The sequence below is a fragment of the Pseudochaenichthys georgianus genome, chromosome 19 (assembly GCF_902827115.2).
Source record: "Pseudochaenichthys georgianus chromosome 19, fPseGeo1.2, whole genome shotgun sequence".
In the NCBI taxonomy this organism is placed as follows: Eukaryota; Metazoa; Chordata; class Actinopteri; order Perciformes; family Channichthyidae; genus Pseudochaenichthys; species Pseudochaenichthys georgianus.
In genome coordinates, this window is record NC_047521.1 from 25,466,643 (window position 1) to 25,479,836 (window position 13,194).

General features: G+C 42.5%; 1 protein-coding gene across 1 annotated transcript in view; it reads left to right on the top strand.

Moving 5' to 3' along the window:
• The window catches only part of cpped1 (calcineurin-like phosphoesterase domain containing 1), a 62,299-nt gene that overhangs the window by 3,696 nt on the left and 45,409 nt on the right, over positions 1–13,194 (top strand). The window contains exon 2 of the mRNA XM_034107703.2: positions 2,702–2,920. Within this exon, the coding sequence (XP_033963594.1) occupies positions 2,702–2,920 (219 nt within the window). The remainder of the gene's footprint in view (positions 1–2,701; positions 2,921–13,194) is intronic.

The following is a 13,194-nucleotide window of genomic DNA, read 5'->3' on the forward strand; positions in this document are numbered from 1 at the left end:
TTTTGAATAACTGATATATCCTTTGGTCTATAAATAAAAAAAACCTGTCAAAAATAGTTCTTCTGTCCAAAGTGATAAATGTCTTTTTCTGTCAGTCTCAAACCTAAAGACATTTCGCTAAATATGATAACATATCAATAAAAAGGAAATGTCCATATTTAAGACGCTGAAAACAGCTCTTTCTTCGTTCCATTTTTGCATCAAAAAGTACTCAAACAATAATCATTTATCAAATTCGTTGCCAATTCTATCGATGAACTTTTCGATTATTTAACTAATTGTTGCAACTGACTCAAGGAGTAACTAGACGTCCATTAGGTCCACACACTTCATCTTTTTCTTTCTAAATTGGAATATTGCAATATTCAATTAGCAGGAAACACAGTATTTGTCAAGGGCTAAATATATTGTTAAAATACAATTCTGAATGAAATACCATGGAGCCGATAACCCGACCACAACATCCTGTTCTACAGACCTAATAGATCTGTTTGTTACAGATCCTCTTAAAAATCAGACCGTAATTATTTCATATATCTTCCAATGGTAATGAGTTTCGATTACAAAATGATCAATCAAATGAGTTATCTATTCTTAATTGTGCAGCCTTAGTGTCTACCAATCAAAGGGTCAATGATTCCATCCTGACAAAGTGTCCTTGGGCAAAATACTTAAAAGTGTTCTGCAAAAAAACTGCACTTTTACGAATAATAAATCATCAAAAGAGTTGCAGATTATTAATGTTTTCTTCCAACTGGATCAAAGTGCAGTCACCATGTCAACGTCTTCTGGGGAAAGATACTTCGCCCTGAATCACTCCAATAAGTCTACGGTATTGACGTGTACGTGAGTCTTTTTGGACAAAAGCATCGGCTCAATTATATAACCCTATTTGAATAATAATAATATATTTAATTTATTAGCGCAGGTACAGGTGCTCAAAGACGCTTTACAGATATAGTGAAGGGAAAAGAAAAGGAAGGAACAACAAATAAATATATAGTTAAAGGTGGGGTAGGTACATTTGAGAAACCGGCTCGAGATCGCTAGAATTTGAAAATACACAACCGGAGAAAATCTGCCACTTCCTTACAGAGCCCGCCTCCAACACACACGAACGCGCACATGACCAATGAGGGCACGAGATAAGTTTGTGCCCCGATGGGAGGCTGACAGGCAGGTAGGCCATCCAATCGTTTGAATGATTGTACTTTTTACAGTATTACGGCTTCTACAGATGACATTTTTTTATGGATTTTTTGTCAAAGCACTTCAGATATTCATTGCTATCGGGATGTTAAGAGCATTCCATGGAATATAACAAAAAGTGTATCTCGAGCCGGTTTCTGAAACTTACCTACCCCACCTTTAAAGTTAAAGTCAAATAATACAAAAACAATCACACATTAAAATGTGTCTACTTGTGTACACACATACGTGCCCGTGTGATTTAGAATGTTACCGCTGTGTGTTTTTTTAAAGTATTTCAATATACACTTGAGTTAAGAGACACTGCAAGAGTTGAACATATGCTAATGAGAGTTTTCGTTCTGGTCTCCATTCTCCGAAGACGTAAAGATTGACAGACTACTAAGAGGAAGCCGGAAAGTCTCCACTATAGAGGCTGTTTCTGCATTTCAAATGAGATTTAAGCAGCGCTCCTCACTGTGTCGTCATTAGTTACGATCAAGCTAGTTTGGACTGAAGGCAATGTGAAGTCATTCCGTTGAAGAGATAACGACGATAATCACAAAGAAGAAAGCGTTTCCCGAGTGCCAGCCACACCGAGGGGACCGTTGTTAAATCGGGACTTTCCTATCTGTGTTGAAGTTTCTCTGGAGGACGGATTTATCATATACTCAGAGAGACACACAGAGGACGCAGAGTAATCCTCGCTGAGTGTGAGTGCAGACTCTCCAGCGCTGCCTTCACCTCCTCCGGAAAGGAACCGAGTGGAGCACAAACTGTTTACACCTGCTCCTCGCATCTGTCCACTTGCGGGCAACAAGGGGACTCCATTTCCATATCCCTCCGCCGGGCCCTCTCACGTGTCCTTCCCTCCTCGGACCTTGTTATTACCATCAGTGGAGTGTCTCCTTCCGTCAAACATGCAGATCGTCCTTCTACGTGAGAGGGATTAAATACGCGATATAACATGTAGCTGTTTTCTCATTATGTAACGTTGCACACGCTGTACATTATACCCCCCCCCCCCCCCACTCTCTCACTCAGTCTTAAGCCCTTTCCACTCAAGTGTTGTGTTTATTCCAAGAATGAACATACTGCTTTTTCAATGAAGCCTTCAAAGCAGGCCTTAAACGGCGGAATAAAAAATGTGATGACACATAATCGTTAAAGCTTTTATGTTTCTTCAACAAAAGAAAGCTTCAAAAGTGCTGTATTATAATTATAATGTGTATTAACAGATATTGTGCTTCCTGCTATTTGAATATTGCACGTGGGGAGGGGCTCCTTATTTTCATCTAAAGTAACAGACAGAGAATCAGCACTTTGGAAACAGGGCTGAAACAGAGGGGATTATGGGTAATGCTGCAATGATCTGTTTGGTGTTTCAGCCAATCAGAGACAGGCTCTGTATATATCTGAGACCTGTGATATGTTGATGAAAAACAGTATAATAGGAGACCTTTAACTTATCGTGCAGCTTTAACCCTCTTTCCTTTGTATCCTTGTTTTCCAGATGCAGAGAGCAAGTGGACCGGCCCTTTTTTCTTCATCCAGGCGGCGGACCCCCAGCTGGGGCTGATGAAGGCCTGGAAGGAGGGCGACTGTGAGGGAGGAGGGGACGAGTGGGCGGAGGAGGTGGAGCTCATCAGGCGGGCGGTGGAGGCCGTGAACCAGCTGAGACCCAGACCCAGGTTCATGGTGCTGTGTGGAGACCTGGTGCACGCCATGCCAGGTAGGGACCAAGATCCAAGACTCAAGATTCAAGGCTTTTATTGTCATTTATAGACAGATAGATGGATAGACAGGTAGGTAGGTAGACAGGTAGGTAGGTAGGTAGGCAGGTAGGCAGGTAGGTAGGTAGGTAGGTAGGTAGGTAGGTAGGTAGGTAGGTAGGTAGGTAGGTAGGTAGGTAGGTAGGTAGGTAGGTAGGTAGGTAGGTAGGTAGGTGGGTAGATGGATGGATGGATGGATGGATGGATGGATGGATGGATGGATGGATGGATGGATGGATGGATGGATAGATAGATGGGTAGGTAGATGGACAGACAGACAGACAGACAGACAGACAGACAGACAGACAGACGGATAGACGGATGGATGGATGGATAGATAGGTAGGTACATTAAGATACAAGAAATAAACAGTCCAAAATATTTCAGAAATAAAATAGCATTACAAAGTTAAAAAGGAGACCTGATGCACGCCATGCCAGGTAGGGACGAAGATTAAGGCTGCGGCCACACGAGGACGAAAACGGCTAAACGCATAGGATTAACGCAAACGCAATCGCAAACAAGCTTCCGTCCACACGCAATAGTTATCCGGATAGTGTCTGTCCACACGAGACCGCTCCGTTCAGCTCCAACCGCTGGAGAAGCTGCAGTACATATGCAGGAGCCTGTAGGTGGCGCTGTAACTTCCTCCACCAAAACAGCGAAGAAGCATGGTTGTCATGGTTGCCCTTCTGTTTATTCTCTGCGGTGGGGGCCGAGGGAACCGGGCAGAGTCTTTCGCCAGTCAACGTGTATTAAAGTTTAAATCTTCCGGACAAAATTATAAAAGTGCCGGTCAAAGGTCTTCTTTGTTATTTATTGAGCTTTAAAACAAATGAATAACGAATATATATAATATAATGATAAAATACACGGAGCCTCTCTTTTTCCTCCCTCTCTTCAGACAGCGTCAGTGTCTGTCTCATGCAGCAGCTCATCCAGTAATGAGTGACCCGGCCGACAGTAAAAATAAACATATTTATAACTAGTTTAGTTTGAGAGGTAATTAAAATAGCTAAGGGTGATGATCTGACTTGAAGTGTGTGTTTTGCTGCAGCGGGAGGAGCTGCAGGTGAGCAGAGCTGCGTGTCTCCGTCCTGTCAGATTAGACTTCACTCGCGTTTAGGTCCATATCGAGAGAAAGATAAATAATCTGAATTCAGGGTGCCGTTTACTTTGACGCGGGGGTGAGCAGCAGAGGTTTGGGAGAGGTGGGGCTATTGCGCAATCACTATCAGTGATCTGAAAATGTTCGGATAGGGCGCACACACGGAGCCGTTTGACCCCCCAGAGAGTTGCGTATGCCTTTCTATCCACCTTGGGACCCGTTATCGTTTCCTCAGTCGTTTAGTGCTGTATTCGGTCGTCCTCGTGTGGCCGAACGGTCTATATGACACTAAACAGTAACGCAAACGACCGAATTCGTCCTTGTGTGGCCGCAGCCTAAGGCTTAGTTTTTATTTCAGATCCCGTTTTCATTTAGCTGTATCTATAGGCAACATAAGAAAAAAGTACAAAAAGAGATCAATACAAATAATAATAATAAAATAGACATATGAAAAGATAAATGCCAACAATAATAATAATAATAATAATAATAATAAAACAGCAAAGGGGGGGGGGTGTCGTCATCCGTGTGTGTAGCTGTGTGTGTAGCTGTGTGTGTGTGCTAAGGTGCAGGTCAGAACCATTCAATACACTTTGATCAGGAGGTTAAAGACCCTGAAGTGGTTCGAAAGATGTGCGGAAATCAGAGGGAACTTACTGGATCAGCGAGGTTGTGGCGGGTTAAAATACAATATAATATAATAAAATAGAAAGTGCAGAATAGTCTATATACAGTAATTGGAACATTGCTATAAGTTGCAAGCAGATGAATGTTATGGAGGTTCTTTCAAAAGCACCATTTAGTAGATTTTGTTGATTTTAATAGCTTCCATCTCTCCTCAAAATGAAAATGTCGTCACTTTCTTTTCGCCCAAAACTCTGTGATAATGAACATATTTTTCTCCGCGGGCCCCGCTGATGAAATGCTCTTTTTGAAGTGCTTTTTCTGAAATACTTTCAACTTCTCCGAGTGAAAAGAAGCCTGCTGAGTTCAGACGGCTGTAGAGAAGCTACAACAGCACACGCGCACCCTTTAAAGAAGTTCCCGCAGACAAACAACACTCCGGCGTCCACCAGTGAAGCTGCCAAGTGTCCTTTTAATGTTGGAGGACACGAAGTGAACTCTAAACGGCGCTCAGACTCTTTCCATCGGTCCCACGAGCGTGTACACGGCAGCTGCTACATCACGCACGCTCATGCAAATGCTGCACTTATTTCAAAGTGTTTGAAATGGCTCGCCCAAATTACAGATAACAGCAAACTATCTAGAAGCCCAGGCTGTGGCTTCACCCACCATTTCACCGATGTCGTATGCCTCGTTTGTGTTCAGCACTCCCGAAAGCTGCGTGTCGGCAGATTCTGCACCCAGAGCCTGGTTGTTTCTATCAAAGAGATCAGAGGAGGGGTCGGTGGAAAGACATTATCAACAGCCACAGAAAACACCGTTAAATGATGAACTATTATTATATCTGCAATCAAACCAAGTCACATCTGTCTTTCTAGAACACCTGCTGGCAGTCGGTGAATATCGAACAGTTCTCCTTGTCTGCAGACAGCCTTGATTCAGACCTTTTTAATGACTGACATCTTGCTCATTTGAATCAGTGGTTCTGCTGTAAACATACATCTGATTCTTGGAGTGTGGAACCAGACCAGAACATACAATCATCAATGCTACCTACAGCTATACGTGCTACTGTATGAGTGTGTTCCTTAAGAGCGACAGAGTACAGGCACTGTCTTAAACTTGCTTTAAGGCAGGGGTTCTCAAAGTGCGGCCCGCGGGCCAATGGTGGCCCTCGGAAATGTTTCTGGCGGCCCGCGATAGTTAATGTGACACGCTGAAATGCATGCGTTGTATTTTAATCCTCCATGGTTATATCTAGTAAGAATTAGAATGGAATTTAAGAATGGTAAAACTGCGTCCCCTGGGTTGTCATTCCTAAATTATGAATGACAGCTTGTGGAAAGTTTCGCTAGACTACATGGCAACTAGGCATCTCGCGAGTTGCGGTAATTGGTTAGTACAATAAAGAAAGGATTTGTTTTGGAATTATTTTGTGTTCTGTTTTTTCTTGGGCGGCCCTCAATCCAATATTGGGTACCTAAATTGGCCCTCACTCATCAACACTTTGAGAACCCCTGCTTTAAGGGATTTAGATTGTTTTGAAGTGGGCTTGTGTGAGGTCCACAGTCTGTGTTTTAACTGATGTAGATGACGCCACATTTTTTTGAAATAACAGACCGGAGTACTAAGATGGAAGCGAAATACATTTTAGCCATCTGAGAGAAAGGCACACTTTAAACAAAAAATCAATATCAGTTCAAGCTACATTTTTAATATTTGTTTTGCCGTTATCTCTGCTCTCTTCAAAACCACCAGACGCCATCGACAAACATATTCATTTTCCTCACAGAACCTTCTTGTTGCTGCTACTTTGATCGGTTATTTTGATGGTGTTATTGAGCGAATGTGATGTTTTAGGGCGCCATTATCTCGTTGGCTACTCCACATGAAAGTGAAATTGACCCTTTTGGTTCATATCTTTTTGTTTTACACAATTTAAATCAATGAATTTGCTGAAGGACGTGTTCAAAGGAGATGTTTTTCTTTGGTGATACTGGCAAAAGTCAGTTCTAGTGTCCCTGCTGAACATATTTGGAAAGTGAAAGCCTCCAATTTACCACAAAGATCTTGTTCCACGATCTATAATCCCACTTCTTGCTGTCTCTGTAGAATCTGCGGTTCTGACCTGTTGTAACATTTTTCAGCTATGTATGTCAACTCGCTTTCAACGCAGCAACAGATCTATAAATGCATCCGAACAGGTGCTCACTCCAGCCCAAATGCACCACCGACCCACTTTGTAAACTAAATCACTGCTGAGTGCTTGTCATTCGCCGGTGACCTTTACAGGCGAAACCCTTATTCAGTTTAAGCTTTTTTTTAAGCTTTTTTTTTTAAACTTTTCACACATCTGTGATGCATCAGACATTTGCACTGGTATTTAAACCGCGTATTATTTCCTGATAGAGTAGAAGTCAAGCTGATCGGCGCGGTTAAACCTCTGCTCGCTCTTTCTCAACCAGCTTCTCACCTGCCCGGCATGACATGGCTTCAGATGAATCGGGGCGGCTGCTCTGAAGGGAGCCATTATTCCAATGTCAGATATATTTGTCACAACCGCAGAATGTGACCAGAATGTTTCCGACTGAGACCATTAAAATGTCATGCTTCTTTTTCACTGTCATATACGGTTCCAAACAGCCATGCAGTGTAATCACAGTGTGCGGATGCAGCTGTCAGTTTCCCAGCCTCGGGCAGATTGCTGTGGCCCCCGGTGCAGATGTTATGAGAGTGTTTGTGCTGAGCTGCAGAATCAATGCATGTGAGCACATCTGGGAGAAGTGCGTGGCATTTGACCAAAATGTGACATAAAGGATTTTACTGAAATTAGATCGGGGATCGGAGCCGATCACGTGATTTTCAAAAGATCGGAATCGGGAGAAAAAAATCGGGGATCGGGATTTTTTTTTTTTATAAAATATTTTTATTATTTTATTTCATGTTACAAAACAAAAATGACCATGTTCACGTCTTAAAGTCATCCTGAGGCCTTAGTTTTGGTTAAAAATTACACAACATCATGTATGTGTTGCTTCTTTTGGGCTTGTTTTCAGACCTGGTTGCTTATTTCTCTGAAAGAGTGGGCGCAGTGTCGAATAGTAGCAGTAAGCTAACGAGAGGCTACGTTCAGCTGGTGACTCGGGAGTCGGGACGGAGAAAATGTCAGGAGTTTGGAAGTATTATAAAATTTAAAGCGAAGGCAGTGTAACAGCCAGATGCAATGTTTGCAAGGCGGAGGTTCCGCGTGGTGGAAAGAACAGAGCTACGTTCAACACGACCAATGTAATACGCTACCTGAGAAACAAACATCAACAACAACACGACGAGTACACAGCGGCCACTCAGGTAACGGTAACGAGACTTTCAAAAGGAAAGAGAAACTGCCCCAGAACAGTGAAAAGGCCAAAGGGCTGACTTCATCGCGTTGGATGACCAGCCGTTATCCGTTACCTTTTTCTCTCTTAATGCATTGCATAAAGATCGGATCGGGAAAAATCGGTATCGGCAAATTGTCAAAATCAAATGATCGGAATCGGATCGGGAGCAAAAAAAGGGACATCCCTAACTGAAATACTTAGCAAGAAGATATGGAATAAAGCACTTATTCGCCAGTCTTTCCCATTCAGATGTGCTGTTAGCAGAAGCCGAGCGAGCCCTCCATCATTCATCAGCCTTTAAAGAGAATGGAATATGTCACATATTCAATTGATTCATGTATTCGCCGCAGCCTTCAGAGCCTAATCTAATTAATGCTCTCTGTGAAGAACATGGGCTTTGGGAGGGTTCAGCTGCAGAATATTTCTCACTGAGGTGGGTTTGATTATTAGCCGTCTCGGTTTCCCAGCCAGAATCTGTAAACACTTTGATCCCCTATGAGAAGGGCTGATATTTATCTACGAGAACACACGGGCCTTCTGGATATTCTCAGGCAATGTGGGTTTGACCAGAAACACTTAAAATTCCTGTCCGATGAAAAAAGATCCATACGAGATAGCGGCGGTGTGTTGAAGCAGCTGGGAGGTGAAAAGTTGCTTTGTTAAGTACACAGGGAGAAGGCAATCTAAAATATGCACCTGGTTGTTGGGGCATGATTTCGCTTTATAACATTCTTGCAAATGGACTTTTTTTAATTCAATAATTTGTGAATAACTCACAGTGAGCCTTGGTGTCCCTCCATCGATCTTCTGCCGGGAGTTAGCCGTGTTAGATGTCTTGGAAGCGGGACAGCGAGGCGTCGCCGCTTTCCGCCACAGTGGCAGCTGCTTTGCCCAGTTCACCAGATGCTTTCGGCGTGCAGCCAGACAAACACATTTCCAGAAGACAACCGGGGATTTGCAAATGGTTTGTTTCCTCCAGGAACGGCTGGTGGAGCAAAGCTAACAATAATTAGCTCATTTCCCACCTTGTTTGGAACTGACACGCTGAGTTGGACTCGTGCTGTTTTCAGTGTGTGTCGGGGATATAAGATAAGATGGAACTTTATTCATCCCCGTGGGGAAATTCAGTAGTTTAACAGCAACAGGGTAAGATTTGAAAAACAGGACAGCACAGATTAATACAATTTAGGATAAAAACAAAGATGAACATTTAAAATGGTAAATAACTATAAAATAAGTGAATGAAATTGAACATATACATATTTGGTCGTGTGTGTGTGTGTGTGTGATATCTAGCATTACTATACTTGTGGGGACCTAAATCTGTTTACATAGTCACGTGTGGGGACTCGCCTCCCTTATGGGGACAAATTGGAGGTCCCCATAAGGGGGATCATTAATGTTAGGGTGAAGACTTTTAGGGTAAGGGTTAGGCATGTGTTGGTTCTGGTTAAGGTTAGGATAAGTCTCCAGGAAATGCATGTAAGTCAATGTAATGTCCCCTGAAGTGATGTATACATGGTGTGTGTGTGTGTGTGTGTGTGTGTGTGTGTGTGTGTGTGTGTGTGTGTGTGTGTGTGTGTGTGTGTGTGTGTGTGTGTGTGTGTGTGTGTGTGTGTGTGTGTGTGTGTGTGTGTGTGTGTGTGTGTGTGTGTGTGTGTGTGTGTGTGTGTGTGTGTGTGTGTGTGTGTGTGTGTGTGTGTGTGTGTGTGTGTGTGTGTGTGTGTATTTTATATCCATGTGTGTGAAAACAATGTGTATTTTATATCCAGTTATAATATTATATAATATATAGTTATTAATCCCAATTTGGGATTTTTTTTGGCATTGTACATTAGAGAAATTAAAAGACTAGAAAATAAACAATTCAAAATGTAAACATCTCAAATAGAAATAAAATAGCATTAAAAGAAAGAAGAAGTAGAATATGAATGTAAATAAATGTACAATAAGAAAAATATAAAACAGGATATTATATATACATTAAGTGTGTACGGAATGGAATATTGAATTGAATATAAGTGTAAAATGTACAGTGTGAGTTCAAGTCCAGGCATTGTCACTTTTGCTGGAACGCCGTCAATCTCCCCGCTGCAGGACGACTAAAGGGATTCTGATTCTGAATACCCTTTTAAACTGCAGACAGTATTCGTGTACGCGACCTCGAGGGCATCTGTGGCAGGCAGATGCTTTCGTTGACGGCGCTTTAATGAAATGAGTGACTGCTGCGTGCCCCTCAACGTCCAGCTGCCTGATTCGATAACAGGGTGAGGGGAGCGGCTGGCACGACCCACTGCAGAGTGAATGTTCGGCGAAGAGAGCCACGAGCCATCGAGCATGACAATTAGGCAGAAGCATGAGGTGCTGCCTGGCCTCCAGGAGTGGACACGGGAGAGAGGAGAAGTCAGCGGGGGAGCAACCTCTCTACAGTTCTGCATCTGTCAGGGGCTCTCGCTGTGTCTGCTTAAACATTTAATTGGATCGTGATTAAATAATCTGGCCTCGATCCTCATTTGATGAGCAGAGTATTTTAAAGGTCCCCTATTTTACTGTTTTTCATCAATATATATCACAGCTCTCAGATATACACAGAACCTGTCTCTGATTGGCTCCAAACACCAAACAGATCATTGCAGCATTACCCATAATCCCCTCTGTTTCAGCCTTGTTTCAAAGGTGCTGATTCTCTGTCTGTTACTTTAGATGAAAATAAGGAGCCCCTCCCCACGCCCCTCTGAGAAACATTTGGTTACAAAGAACACATTAGAGTACTACTATCTAGTACAGGGGTGTCAAACTCAAGGCCCGGGGGCCAAATCCGGCCCGCCACTTCATTTCATGTGGCCCCACAAGAGCTTGCAAAGAATATAATAAGTTTATTATAATGTTACGTGCCGCTTTACAGGATAACGTTGCCCATAAACTACATGTCCCACAATGCATCTCATTTTGTGACATGCGCAATGAAGAGACTTGCAATTATTTCCCCTAGACTTCTGCTTTCAGACGTAGTTAATTATGAAGTTATTATACCCTATCCGATAATAATCCAATGCAGAGGAAATATTGTAAAATAATACATTATTTTATATTTATTATATATATGTATCTATGTATATTTATATAGTCTTAAAGTTACCACCGGCCCTTTGAGTGCAACCATAATTCTAATGTGGCCCGCGATGAAATTGAGTTTGACACCCCTGATCTAGTAGATCGCGTTCACACCGGAATAAGTCCCTGAGGGAGGATTAGGCAAATCAAATCTTCTTCTGCTTTGGGTTTACTGGCAGGCCGCAAACAACTTCACGGCGTATACTGCCACCCGAAGTCCCTGGCCGGAAGTCCCCGGAGTTGGGGACAGGCTTCAGTAGAAGCTGCTGGGAGTCCCAGCAGCTTCTACTGAAGCCTTCCGAGTAAATCGCCAGAACGCCGACACCTCCTCATCTCCACCGCTCCCATGTTTTATTTTGTGTTGCCATAAGTTAGTCTCTCTGCGTTGGTGCGTGGGGCTAATGCTAATGCTAATAATGCTAATGTGAGAATAATAAAATGGCGGCTCTACAAAACATTTCAGAGCTCTAGGAGGAGATTCAGGTGATAAGGTGGGGGGGGGGGGGGGGGGGTTACCTTGGTTGCTGATTGGCTAATGGTTACTCAAGCCAATAAATCGTTATGACATCACAAAGTGGCCAAAATCTGATCAGCTCATTTTCAGACAGGTTTTTATAGAAATGGATCAAAAAGAGAGAGAATCTTTGTTCCTGAAACTTTCAGAGTCTCTTTCCACAGAGGGGACACATGTTGATGAAGAAGAGACACGAAGAAGAGGGGACACATGTTGATGTTGGAGAGACATGAAGAAGAGGGGACACATGTTGATGTAGAAGAGACATGGAGAAGAGGGGACACATGTTGATGTAGAAGAGACATGAAGAAGAGGGGACACATGTTGATGTTGGAGAGACATGAAGAAGAGGGGACACATGTTGATGTAGAAGAGACATGATGAAGAGGGGACACATGTTGATGTAGAAGAGACATGAAGAAGAGGGGACACATGTTGATGTAGAAGAGACATGAAGAAGAGGGGACACACAGTGTTGTGTGCCTCACACGATGTATCTTTATATGTGTGGTGTTGTTTGTTCCCCATCTCCTTTCTGCAGAGATAATTTTGAGACGAGTGAGCCTGGGTGTGTGTCCTCCTCAAGCGTACTCATAATATCGAAAAGATACCAGTACTTCCAAACAAAGATACTTTTGTATTGTTGTTCTAGAAACGAGCCATGGTGCCTTATACACCCTTATATATAAACATGTAGATACAGCATTACGAATTGGTGCGGGTCCAAACATCGGCCATATTGGACACGTACACATCATACACACAAGAAAAAAGAGGGTGAGGAAAGACTTCATTTCTAACCCAACTCTAACTTCTAACTTATCAACCGATTGTCATGAAATTGAGTCCGTTGTATTTGAGAACTTGACCATGCTACAGGTTACACTTCGGCATACCGTTTGAATTCACTCCAAAATAATAACCTTCGGAATAACCACAACATCCTCGAGGACATAATCTTTGAAAATATTTTGTGAGTTACTCCTAAAAATGTTGGTTTCAGCATCTTCTTTTATTGTTACAAAGCCACCATGTTTTCTCTTATTGTTTAAATATGTAAATAACAAATGTACCCCTCAAGCACAAAGATAAAAAAGCGTGACCAATGAAAACATGGCCTCCTATTTCAAGCAGTCTATTCTCATGCAGAACACATTTGGCTTGGCGTAGTCACAGAGCATCTCTTCCATTTCTTTTCTTTTTTTCGCATAACGACCACCATTTTAGCCGCCGTTAAGAAAACTCCTGGATCTGGCTCCTGGAAGTCAGCCTGGAGCGTCCAAGCATCCTTATCATCCCTTTAGGAGCCACAATGCTACCTATTATTTGTTTACGTCACTCTTATTTGTATTTGTTGAGCACTTCCGTTAATTCAAATCAAATCAAATCAAGTTTTATTTATATAGCACATTTATAAACGATGTTTGGGCGAGCCAACGTGCTGTACATATAATAAAAATAGCCTACAGTAGAGACACTTTACAGCAAATACAA